This window comes from Myxine glutinosa, chromosome 12 (genome assembly GCF_964187855.1).
Source record: "Myxine glutinosa chromosome 12, kmMyxGlut1.1, whole genome shotgun sequence".
Classification (NCBI taxonomy): domain Eukaryota; kingdom Metazoa; phylum Chordata; class Myxini; order Myxiniformes; family Myxinidae; genus Myxine; species Myxine glutinosa.
The window spans coordinates 113,025,522-113,039,382 of record NC_136272.1 but is presented as its reverse complement, the minus strand read 5'-3'; the positions used below and the strand labels follow the sequence as shown (position 1 = coordinate 113,039,382).

The 13,861-nt window shown below is 47.4% G+C and overlaps 1 protein-coding gene across 1 annotated transcript in view; it reads left to right on the top strand.

Moving 5' to 3' along the window:
* The window catches only part of LMO7 (LIM domain 7), a 99,101-nt gene that overhangs the window by 54,612 nt on the left and 30,628 nt on the right, over window positions 1-13,861 (top strand). The window contains exons 13-14 of the mRNA XM_068132386.2: window positions 6,338-6,526; window positions 7,128-7,242. Coding sequence (XP_067988487.2) covers window positions 6,338-6,526; window positions 7,128-7,242 — 304 coding nt within the window. The remainder of the gene's footprint in view (window positions 1-6,337; window positions 6,527-7,127; window positions 7,243-13,861) is intronic.

Genomic DNA, 13,861 nt, shown 5'->3' with positions numbered 1-13,861 from the left:
TTCCAAATCACTAACATTACCCTTGGAAATATTTTGATAGAAACTCATAATGAAGCTAATAAAGCTTTAAATCGTTTCATTTTTCAAATTTCTTCCACCCTCTATCACAAACCTTGCACGAGTCTTCGGCCCTTTACCCACAAACCTCGCACGAGTCTCCGGCGCTTTACCCACAAACCTCGCACGAGTCTCCAACCATTTACCCACAAACCCCTCACGAGTCTCTGGCCCCTTACCCACAAACCTCGCACGAGTCACCGACCATTTACCCACAAACCTCGCACGAGTCTCGGACCATTTACCCACAAACCTCGCACGAGTCTCTGGCCCTTTACCCACAAACCTTGCACGAGTTTCAAGCTCTTTACCGATAAACCTCTCTCAAATGTTCGGCCCTTTACCCACAAACGTCGCATGAGTCTCTGGCCCTTTACACCCAAACCTCACACGATTCTTCGGCCTTTTACCCACAAACCTCGCATGAGTCTTCGGCCCTTTAACCACAAACCTGGTACGAGTCTCTGGCCCTTCAGCCACAAACCTCGCACGAGTTTCCAGCTCTTTACCGACAAACCTCTCTCAAATGTTCGACCCTTTACCCACAAACCTCGCACGAGTCTCCGGCCCCTAACCCACAAACCTTGCACGAGTTTCCAGCTCTTTACCAACAAACCACACGCGAGTCTCCGGCCCTTTACCTACAAACCTCGCACGAGTCTCCGGCCCTTTACCCACAAACCTCGCATGAGTCTCCGACCATTTACCCACAAACCTCACAATAGTTTCCAGCTCTTTAATCACAAACCTCTCTCAAATGCAGGTTGGTGGTTGGTTGCAGGTTGGTTGGTGATCACCGCAGGCAGATTTGTGGTCTTTCTGTCTTCAACCGACTCCTCTCCGGCCTTGCTCCCCCAGTTCTCTCTGTGCTCTACAACAACAACAACAACAACAACAGGCATTTTAAAGCCATTTTCCCTGCAAGAGCGGGGGTGAGCCTTGTGGTCCCCATGACGATCTTCTCCATTTTGCCCTATTTTCTGCATCTCCCCTTGTTAACCCCCTTGCCCGCATTTCTTCTTCGACCATCCTGAGCCAAGTCTTTCTCGGTCTTCCCCGTCCTCAACTTCCTTCCACATTCATTTCCAACACTCTTCTCAACCAGTCACTTTCATCTTTCCTCAACACATGACCAAACCATCTCAAACTGTTTCTCTTCACAGCATCCATCACAGGCTCTATTCCCAGCATCTTTCGCAATTCATCATTTGTCTTCCTCTCTCTCTCAACGATACTCCACACATCCACCGAACCATTCGCATTTCCACCCTTTCCAGCCTTCGTTGCTGCTCTACGTTCATTACCTTCGCAAAAGCGGAAGGTTATGTTTTGATCGCTGTGTATTTATTTGTATGTCTGTGTGTGTGTGTGTATGTTATTCGCATAACTCAAAAAGTATTCAACCGAATTGCATGAAATTTGGTGGGATGATTGGTTATTATACGGGACACATTTGATTAGATTTTGGGAGCAATCGGGTCAAAGGTCAAGGTCAAGGTCACGAAAAGGTCAAAATCGTATTTTTGTTGTTCTGTTCCCTACACTCCCATGCCAAGTACAGAACAGTAGCTGCGGCGAAGGTATGCGCTCTACCGAGTGCCCGTTCTAGTTACCCATGTCTCGCTCCCATAAATCATAACACTTCTCACACATGCAGCATACACCTTTCCCTTCAGCTTCAACGACACTCCCCACCTCGTCAGCACACCACTCAGTTCCCGAAACTTCTTCCATGCACATCTCACTCCAGCAACCGTTGCCGAGTCTGATCCACCTTCTCCATTCAGCATGTCTCCTAGGTAACAAAATGTTTTCACACCTTCCAGCTTCACGCCGTCTCCAAGATCCAACTCAACATTTCCTCCATCTGCAGCTCCCTCTGTGCACAACTTACACTTGAATGTAGCTGCCACACTGGTTAATGACCCTCTCAAACCACTACATTTTTGATGAACCCACTCAGCGCACATTGTACATTGAATGGAATTCACACCGACACCCTTCCTGCACACAGCACACGGCCACTTCCCAGTTCTTTCCACCTCACCTCATGTTTTACCACTTGCCATCACCTTCGTTTTTCCGATATTCACCTTCAGACCTTTTGTCTCCATACATTCCTTCCACTTGTTCATCTTCTCCTTCAGTCCATCCATACTTTCTGCAATCAACACCAGATCATCTGCATACAACAACTCCCACGGTAAACCCTCCTTTATGTACCGAGCCAGCACCTCCTTCACAGCTACAAATAGTAGTGGACTTAGTACCGACCCCTGATGCACTCCCACCTTCACCTCAAACTCACCACTGTTCCCGTCCTTCGTCCTTACAGCTGTGCGCGCTCTTTTGTACATTGCCAACACTACTCTGATCAACTATTCCTCCACTCAACTTCCTCAATGCCCATGTCACTACTTCATGTGGAAACCTATCGAATGCTTTCTCCAGATCAACAAACCCAAGAAACAACTTCTTCCTCTTCTGCATGTACTTCTCCTGCAACTGCCTCACAATAAAAAGCACGTCTGTCGTTCCTCTTCCTGGCATAAATCCAAACTGCATTTCGTGAATCTTCACTTTCTGCCTTATCCTCCTCTCCAACACCCTTTCCAATACCTTCATTCCATGCTCCAATAACTTTATCCCTCAATACGACCCACAGTCCAGAGGGTCACCTTTCCCCTTGTATAGTGGGACGAGGGTACTCAGTTCCCAATCCACTGGAATGCGGCCTTCTTTCACCACCAGATTGCAGATCTCTGTCATTCTCTTCACACCCCAATTTCCCGCTGCCTTCAACATATCTCCCACAACTCCTGTCGGCCCTCCCGCTTTTCTACTCTTCATTGCTTTTATCGCTTCAACTTGATTCTCGGTTATCTTCTCTGCCGGTCCTAAAACTGGGTTACTCTCTATGTTACCATCCCATTCATTCTCTGTATTCAACAGCATTTCCATATATCTTTTTCATCTTCCTTTAATTCCATCTGGGTCCACAACGATTTGTCCCACTTCATCCTTCAAGCAACTCACCCCCATCACATCACACCTCTCTGTTGCTATCTGCTTTGCAATCCTGAATACCGCTCTCTGACCCTCTTCCAAATCCAAGCGTTCTCCGAACATTTTCCTCCATGCCTCCTGCGCCTTTGCTACCTCTTTCTTTGCAGCCTTCTTGGCTGCCTTATAACTTTCATGCTCTGCCTTTTCTGCCCCCATACCCTTCGCCTTCTGCCATTCCTTGAACTTCTTCCTCTTCTCGTCAATCTTCTTTCCAACTTCATCATCCCACCTGTGCTCTGTCCCCCAAATATTCCTGCAGGCCGCACAGGATCTGCCAGCAACCCTCTTATGGTTATACTGCCAAAATCTCGGCTCTCTGCTCACCTTCACTCTTTCATTCCCCTTTGCTCCCGCCTTTTGAGCAAACTCCCCCACTCCCTTCAATCCCACTCCTCCCTCCAGGTCTTTAAAACAGCTGTTCACCACCATCTCTTATTTTTCCCCATCCAAACCTTGATCATTTCTACCCCCGCTAATTCACCCCAGATACACTTTTTTGAAATTCCAACTTCTTTCCTGGAAGTCCTTGCAGTGTCGATATGTTTTATACTTCTCCCCACCTCCCCCCAAGCCCTCTCCCTCCCAAAGTTCTCTCGATGTCCCTGCTCTCAAATGTTGTTTTGTGTCCTTCCCCCTCTCTCCCCATCTTGTCTACCACTCCCCTTTTTTTTTTGTGTTTTGTGTGTCGTTTTGACATTTTGTGTGATTAATATTAGCTCTTTCACGAGCCTCGATCTTGTATACAAAAAAAACAAACCAAAAAAAAACATTTCGGCCATTTATCCACAAGCCTCGCATGAATGTCCAGCCCTATATCCACAAACCTCTCTCAAATGTTCGGCCATTTATCCACAAACCTCGCATGAATGTCTTGCCCTATATCCACAAACTTCTCTCAAATGTTCAGCTATTTATCCACGAGCCTCGCGTGAATGTCCAGCCCTCTATCCACAAACCTCTCTCAAATGTTCGTCCATTTATCCACAAACCTCGCACGAATGTCCAGCCCTATATCCACATACCCCTCTCAAATGTTCAGCCATTTATCCACAAACATCTCTCAAATGTTCGGCCATTTATCCACAAACCTCGCACGAATGTCCAGCCCTATATCCACAAACCTCTCTCAAATGTTCGTCCATTTATCCACAAACCTCGCACGAATGTCCAGGCCTATATCCACAAACCTCTCTCAAATGTTCTGCCATTTATCCACAAACCTCGCACGAATGTCCAGCCCTATATCCACATACCCCTCTCAAATATTCAGCCATTTATCCACAAACATCTCTCAAATGTTCGGCCATTTATCCACAAACCTCGCACGAATGTCCAGGCCTATATCCACAAACCTCTCTCAAATGTTCGGCCATTTATCCACAAACCTCGCACGAATGTCCAGGCCTATACCCACAAACTTCTCTCAAATGTTCAGCCATTTATCCACGAGCCTCGCATGAATGTCCAGCCCTATAATCCACATTCCTCGCATGAAATGTCCTGCACTGATTGGTTTTGGACAGGTGGAGTTTGCCAATAGACTGTCGGAGTGAACTGCCTGTCCAGTTCTGTTATTTATCACATTGGTGTTTACGCTATTCATTGCTTAAAAGGCTCATCCTTGGGTTTATGAAACTTATTCCGATATATTCTCAAATTGCACAAAACACTTTTTTTTCTTTCCATTTGTCGAGGTACTTCGAGGAACCAAATGACAAAGGGCATCAGGTTTACAGGTAACCAAGGGCTATGAGAGAGATGGACATGGACATGGACATGCACAAGCAGGAAAAGCATGAAACACTTTTCTCTGATAATGGTAACTGAAAGCATTAACCCTTAGCATCAAGTATTTGTATTTTCTGCATCAATTCCTGCACTCATTGGGAAGCCTGGTAAATACAGCTTGTGCAGGACAAGGACGTTGAGACATCAATGTACATTGTACTTGTACAAAAAATGGACAAATTGGCATCATAAATTTGAACACTAACGTCTGCAAGTGCTTGGAGAGTCAAACTGGCTGATCTGTTCGTCGAAGCATTAACCCTTTTGTAAAAAAATGAATAGTCACCTTTCGGTAAACAGGTGCGAGTTCAGAGTATGTGAAATGCAGTTAAATGTATATTGCTTCTCGTTTAAAAGTATTCATTTGGTTCTGGCCTTAAATTGATTTGTCACTCCTTTAATGGCCCCAATGAATCTCACCTTCTGGGGTCAGCCACAGGAAGTAGGTAGGCTTAAGTCTTTCACGAACTGGCTGGCCAGGCTTTATGTTGAACTGAAGGTTATTTGGGCAGGAATTTTGTAATTTGTTCTGTGTGTCAGAGATAACTTGGCTACTTTTCATGAAAGGCACTGTGGGATCTTTAACGTATACCAACCGATGCTGGCAGATGGAACACCCGGCTCAACGTCGATCCAGGGACTCCGCAAGTTTTGATGCAACGCCATACCGACAAAACACCAATTAAATAATTTGTAGTCTGGTCAGGAATCCAACCCAGACTAGACAGGCCAAAGGCGGGTGCACTACCTCTACACCTCGTCGGACATTAAAATGTATTTGATGTTGTACATAGTCGCTATTATAATATACTAGCTGAAACCCGTGGAACATCCACGGAAGGGAGGATGTGGTGTATGTATAGAGTGTACCATTATGGATGGCATAGGGGATTTGCTTGTCCGAGTAAGAGTTAGGAAGAAAGATGAGAATGAAGAGTGCGTATATGAACAACGATCGCGGACACCGGCACAAATGCATGCTCTGGATTGTCCACTCAGTGGACGGCTTGCTTTCGCCTTCGCCTGTCCAATCAGCGGACGGCTTGCTTCGCCTTCGCCCAGCAGACGCCAATACGATGGCGTCGTAAGATGGCGTCGTATCGGCAGTTAATCGGATGCTTTTGGGCCCCAACGTCGGCTAATTCAGATTTTTCGAGTATGGCTGTACGTGATAAACAAAGAGCGCGGTTTGTAGATCGTAAATCCATTAGTGCCGTGGGCACCGGGTCACTGTGTGCGGCGTAAAAGGGATAACAAAGTCGAGTCCTTACGCTATTATTATATAGATTGATTGATATTAATGCGGTGCTTCCCAACGGGTATTTCCTTTGATGCATAAATGGAGTTAATGGTTTTAATGATCTTTATTTATTTATTTTAACTCTAGCTTGAAAATCACCAATTGTTATTAATTTTTGGAATGCAGTTGGACTCGCCCAGTATGGCATTTAAAAGCAGCAATTTTCGCTGGGGCAGTCGAGAAAGCTTGGACACACTGCAAGAAGACTTTCCCAAACAGGCAGCGAGCTCTGCAGAAGTGCCTATGGTCTCATCCAGTTCGTTGCCCGTCAGCAGTCTCCCCGAGGCTCCCCCAAGGCGCTCCGCCTCCAAGCAGGTGAGAGGCGAGTGGGCCGGCCTGCAGGCGGGGTCACATAAAGGCACACACCGCACGATGGCCAGGGGAATGTGGGACGCTTTCCGAGCTTCACGTCTGTAATCCCTCTATTAAAGTTCTGCTAACGTCTACAATGCCTTGTAGGTTGCGGGTTGATAGGTGAGCACTTGCAGTGATTCGGTGAGCTTTTCAGATCGTTGGTTTGTAATCTTGCCCATGTGAGTGCAATGGGCGAGATGCTTTGGTACCTCGGCACGCAATTTAGTTGGGGGGTAATGTAAATGCCTGAGCTCACCAACTGCGCTTCATTTTAAGGACCTGTCATGGCACAGCACCTTGGCACAGCCATGCTCCGGAGGCTGTGCAGGCCGGATGTGGAAGAGGTTCGTTGTCTCTTTAGGTTTGATATCATTACTCTATTGTCACCGTGAAGAACATGATGCTGTTAAATCGATGGTCAAAATGTGACTTTTGACTGGGATTAGGGGGTTGGATGGGGGCGAATATGATTTACACTTAAGGATGTTGATTTTTCGCCATCATTGGAACCCGATACGATAATGCTTTCTTGTTACGTTGAACCCTCTTGGTGCTGCTACAGTATACCGACATGCGAGTGTACATGGACTGCCAGACTGATGGACGCAAAGACTATGGTTTCACTGCTGATTGGGGAGACAGTGGAGAAAGGGCGACTGTGGACTTTGTGCAACCAGGTGAGTGTTTGAATTTCGAGGGTTCATGTTACTCGGAGCCGAAATATTTGTTTTTGTGCGAATCCTCCCGAGAATATGCGAGAGGAAAAGTTTGTGTGGAGATGTGATATCAGAACTGTAATAATAAATAAATGAAGGTAGTGAAGTATACTGCAATTTTATTGTACAGTTTCTCAAAGTACATGCTAAAATATATACATATTTATTTATTTTTTTATTTATTTATATATATGTATATACGAGGGTAAATCGAAACGTGAAGGCAATTTATTGGGTGTTAGTTTTACACACATTTGCCTTTACTTTTTGATTTACCCTCGTATATATATTTATATATATATATTTGCATTATATATATATATATATATATATATATATATATATATATCAAGGCCTTCAATACCGTGGAAACCAAGGCCTTCAAGATCTCTTGTTGGAATCTCCTGAAATGAAGCCGAGTCCATTGGCCTATCAATTTGCCATTGCACCCACGCCCCCCACCCCCTCTCACGTTTCAATAGGGTGCACATGGTCCACCATCAAACACCTTCTGTGGAACCAGTTTCCAAATTATCTTTAATCTCATTCCTCCCTCCAGGTCTTCGAGTCAGCTGTTCACCACCGTCTCAGATAACCCCCCATACAAGACCATGATCTTTTCTACCCTCGTTAAACCACCCCTACCCTCCCCCTGTTCCTTCCAAATTTCCAGCTTCAACCTTCTTCAGAGTGCGCTTCTGTTTCCATCATATCCATCCCTTGCTTTCTCACCTACACTTCATCATCACGCGATGGATGACGCTATCATCATCGTCTCCATCGATTTTTTCCCTTAGCCCTTCTGTTGGTTCCCCCCCCCCCCCCCTTTCTGCTACTCCTTTTGTACTGTTGCATCCCTGTAAAAACTCCATGAACCTATCGACTGCATACACATACAAAGTACTACCCATATATATATATATATATATATATATATATATATATATATATATATATATATATATATATATATGTATATATGTATATATATATATGTATATATATATATGTATATATATATATGTATATATATGTATATATATATATGTATATGTATATATATATATGTATATATATATATGTATATATATATATGTATATATATATATGTGTATATATATATATGTATATATATATATGTATATATATATATGTGTATATATATATATGTATATATATATATGTATATATATATATGTATATATATATATGTATATATATATATGTATATATATATATGTATATATATATATATATATATATTGTTACAGACGTGGCTTGGATGTTATTTACCGAGCGGTTTTATGGTATGACCACGTCTGCACAAGTTACCCGATTGTGCCCGAACGTTGACTAGTCGCGCGATGCTGGCTCAATAAGAAAAAGAAGACACCCGGCTGGATTACAATAACACAATACGACACCAGGGGTTCAGTTCTCAAGACCTCCGGAGGAGGTTATATTAAGGCGGAAGGTTAGATTACAACTACAAGAGGGACAGCATAGAAAGACAAGCACTTAGACACAATCTTATATTATTCCCAACAGACGACAGATAAACGGGACAAAGCTGACTCACACGGGGATTGATGGAAAGGACAGGCGGGTAGCGATGGCTCCAGGTGCACCTGGGCTCAAAGGTCAGAATCGACTCGGTCCGGTCCAGAGATGCGGGGAGGTCGCAGCGCTCGGATGGCGTCTTGTCTGCTCAAGCTGGGGGCGCATCTGACGTCACATCCGGCGCGGGGCCGCGTATATCCGGCGGGGAGTGACACGCCCTCGGCTCGTTAGCTCCGCCTCGTGGAATCGGCACGTTGCTTCTCATTGGGTGCGTGCGGGGGGTTTACCAGGCTCCGCCCTTGACGAGGAGCTGACAAGGAGCCCCTTCGTGGTAACCCCGTGGAGCGCGTGGTCAATGGCGCTAATCGAGCCGGTGTGAGGACGCATCCTCCCCCGCTCCGCCGCCATCTCCTCTGTTGTTGTTGTAATTGTTGGGGAAGAAGATGGAAGGAGGTATGGGAAAGGTCCTAAACTCACTACTGGTGCCATATAATCACATTCTGGTGCAACGAAGAGTCATAATTAATGGAAACGAGGCCTTAACTGACATAGATTAAGAATAACTAGGAAGATGTCCGAAAGTTGTCTACGTGTGGTGCGGTGGACCTGGGCACGACATTTAATGGGGGAATAAGGGGAAGGTCGGCTCTACTGATTGTTGTTTACATGCAATGGGACTAGGGAATGGGGGATTGGGGAAAGTTGGGGAGTATTGGAGAAAATAGGGGAATATTTACAAGCGGATATGGAGGCCAAATTCCATATTCGCAACATTGCACCCTTCTCTACCCTCGGGGCGTCCCGACCCGATAAATTTTTACCTACTTTAGTGTGGCACGCAATGTAGTTCCCTCTACTATTGACTCTACCCTGAGTGCGACAGTTTTACAGATATTCACAAATGAGTAAATATGTCCCCCTGCGACGTTGCACCCTTCTCCTCACAGAAACACACCCACAGGATAACCGAATCCGGAAAGAATTCTCAAACTAAACATACAGCCGGTAGGGAGCATTATTTACAAGACTACGCTGCTATTTACACTACGATCCAGGACCTGTTTTTGGAGGAACACATGCAGATGTTATGCATAGAGAGAGCGCGCTTGCCAACATCGATACACCAACCCACGAGTGCTCTGTGGCCGACGGCCTTTAATAACGTGCAGCGCACCCTTCCCGAGCATCAACAGCACCACCCCACCACCAATCGGTGCAGTCACCATTGTTCATTGGAATAAAAATAAATTCGACAACCCCTAACCCTGCAGGTGTCTCTTGCTCTTCTTGTGGTGCACTTGGTGGTGTTAACTATTAGTGGTTCACCTGTATGACATAGGTGCCACGTTGATCCATAGGTCCATCCCCGGGTGGTGCTTGGCCGCAAACGAACTGCGGTCCATTGTGGGTGGCCACAAACATTGCGGTCCATATGGTGTATCGATCCAGGCAGCGAACAGCGAAAGTGCAGGCCCACAACTGCGCAGCCAGCACCTCTCTCTCCTCTCTCTCTACCCCAAAGCCAGATCCTCGGAGGTGGGAGACAAAAGAAGAAACAAGTGAGTAAGGTGGTAAGGGCGCAAAAGTGCACGCAATGTAAGGTGTTGCACACTGGGGGCACATGGGAACCAGGTGAGACAGGTACGTTCCTATCGTACGCCCCCCCCCCCCCACCAGGTAACCTACATGGCCCCTCCCTTACCCCTTACTGCATCCACAAAACACAACACTACCCATAAACATCTACTTTACAAATCAACAAACATCCCTACTGTCTTCCCCGTTCCTCCCATATACCAAATTCGTCTTCTCTCCCTCCTAACCAATCAAATTTGCCATTTTCAACTCTCATCAAAATTTGCCATTTTCAACTCAACATCAAAATTTGCCATTACCAATTCAACATCAGTCCCTCCTAGGGAGGGAGAGATGGAATCACCCCAATGTCTCATCCACGTCGTGATGCGTCTCACAAATCCACACAGCAATCTCATTTCCTGCAACAAACAAAGAAAACACAGGTGTGGAGTCATCATCATCACCACAGGTAAGTGGCTGCGTATGGTGCGACAGGTTCATCAATCCTCACTATTTCCTAAATGACTTTAACAACTTTACACTACCCGGGGTCTCTCTCCGGCCAAACCATTGGCCCTCTTACACTATGGGTTCTAAAAACCAATTCCCATTGGCCAAACTGTGGTGCTCTTCAATTTGGGGTCTCACTCCCCCGATTCATCTCCCGGTGCCCTCGCACAATTTCTGGGCTGCGGCGTGTACCTCTCCCAGTGGGTCTACCCACCTGCACACCTCCACCACTGCAGTTGCCTCCGAGCTTACCTGCTCCTTGCCCTAACCTAACTACCTGGGGAAGGCCCTCTGGCACTCTCCCCACTCGGTGCCCTCTCTGGCACTGGGCTGCCCGATCCACACCCGGGATCCTCAGGCACCCACTCACAACTACCGGCTCCCAGAGCCCACCTGCGGCCTCACCTGGCCGACATCCTCACAGTGGTGGAGTGCCCAACCAACTACACACACTAACAGGCTACACGCCCAGCCATTTCCACAACACTAATGCACCCATTCACAACACCATTCTGCAACCGCACCACAAATGCCAATATCCAACCACAATTTACCTGCACCCTCTACCTAACACTTACACTACCCGCCCCGGGTACTCGTGAAAGGGGTCCACTCTTCCCCCATCCACACCTTCGCACCATGCACACCACTCCGTACCACTCACTCCAACTCTCTCCACACACCTGTACCTGCACACCTGTGCTCTCACACCTGGTGCCACCTGCACCCTTCTCTCCCCAAGCGCATTCGCGCTGATCCACAACACTCACTACTCATACACTGCTCCACACACCTGTCCAGTTGCACACCTGTGCAATCACACATGTTCAATCCTCACACACACAGCATCATCTCAGCTAACTACTCCCTTCTGAAACTTGCGCTCCCCAGTCGTCCCTTTAAACTATTGCGCTCCCACGTCATTATCATCCATACTAATCTACCTGCGTCCCCACTACAGGTATCAGTCACTAACTAAACTTAACGTTACCTAATGTCATCTTTCTAGATCCCTACAATATAACCTAACCCACCCGGGCTAGTTTTCACTGCCATACACCCCATAAACTATTGCTCCTTTGCCCCCACCTGTGAGGGATGGTGGATTTGCCATCCCACCACATCGGGGGTCTCTCACTACCAATTTTGCACATCAAATTTCAACAAATTAAAAATTTGCCAATCACTGCCCATCATCTGCCAATCACTACTGCCAATCCCTTGCCAATCATCAAATTTTGTTTTTTCTCTAATTTTGGGTCCAAAACACTAACCTCATCACCCAGTCGACTCACTAATACCTCTCGGTGCGCCACTCCCTGTCCAAAGCCCGGCTTCGTGAAGCCAAGCAATGGATGCTGGTTGTTTTGTGCCAGCGGCTGGATGCATCCCGCATTCGGTGCAGGGAAGGAGGTTTACCCGGGCCGAGATCCCACGCACCATCTCGGCACGGAGCCATCCCATGGCTCGATCTCGGCCTGCCGGAATGCCTCACCAAAAAGTGGTCGCCATGACGACCCTTTCTATCGGACTGCCCGCTCCGCCTAGTGGAGCACGGACGCGGCCGTTCAAAGCGAGGCCCAGCACGCACCGAGGGCCCGACTCGGCTATAAGTCGTTCTAAACTCTACCCCGTCTAACGGCGATGCTTCACCTGCATGCTTACATCCCGCAGCCCGTTCCTTGCTCACACATCCAGCCGTTTCCATGCCCCTCGTACCGTTCCTTACACACCCAGGTACACCCATTCCACTCACCGCCTTGGTCACACACCTGACCACCGAACACTTTGGCACACACTCGTTGGTAGCACACCTCACCAATACACCTCTTCGCGCCCCCTCCTCGGTCACCTCCTCTGTGACAATCACAGGTGTGCTCTCATTCGCACACCCAACCACGTGCCTCACCACCAACTCCAGCGTGCATTCCCACTCACGCTCTACCATTCCAGGTGTGCATCCTTCCATCCCAGGTGTACATCCTCGCTCACCTGTCACAACTAACTCACGCTCCATGTCACTCTCACTACTTTCACCTCCATTCCTGACAGCGCACTCACCCTTACTCTTGACAGCACACTCTTTCCTCATGCACCTGTCCGTCACACACCTTTCTCGCGCACACTCTCCCGTTACACCCTCTGTAACACTCACCACAGCTGTGCATTCTTCCTTGCCTTTGACAGCGCACTCTTTCCTCATGCACCTGTCCGTCACACACCTTCCTCGCGCACACTCTCCCGTCACACCCTCTGTAACACTCACCACAGGTGTGCATTCTTCCTTGCCTTTGACAGCGCACTCTTTCCCCATGCACCTGTCCGTCACACACCTTCCTCGCGCACACTCTCCCGTCACATCCTCTGTAACACTCACCACACCGCGCTTCCATGTGCCCCCTCGCACACGCGCTACGACCGACTCACTCTCGCCAGCACACTCACTCCTTGGCACACACTTTTTCCTCACACACCCCAGAGTCGGACTTTCTTGCACACCTCCTTTTTCGCACACCAGACCTGTCGCACACTTCACCAACGGCCTCTCACGAACACCCGGGTCTATCTCGACCCCCAAGCTTCTTAAATCCCCTGGCGCATCATACGCACGACCATATTGGTCACCACTTACACCGGGTCCTCTTCCTCTTCGCTTCTCCTCCATCACCTGCGAATCCCTCATCCGGTTAATGAGCACATCACGATCCAAACACAGACTTTGGACCAATTCTTTTATCTCCTCTTTTATCTCTTTGTTATCCCCTCTCCGTCGCTTCTTAATTTCGCTCACCCCTTCTTCCACTTCTTCTAATTTGTGCCTCACCTCTTTTATTCCCCGGTACGTCTCCTCAAGCTCGTCCTCCAAGGCTACCTTGACCGTTTCCATGTGCGTCCTCACCTGCCGGTCCTTCGTCTCCATTACCTCTATCAC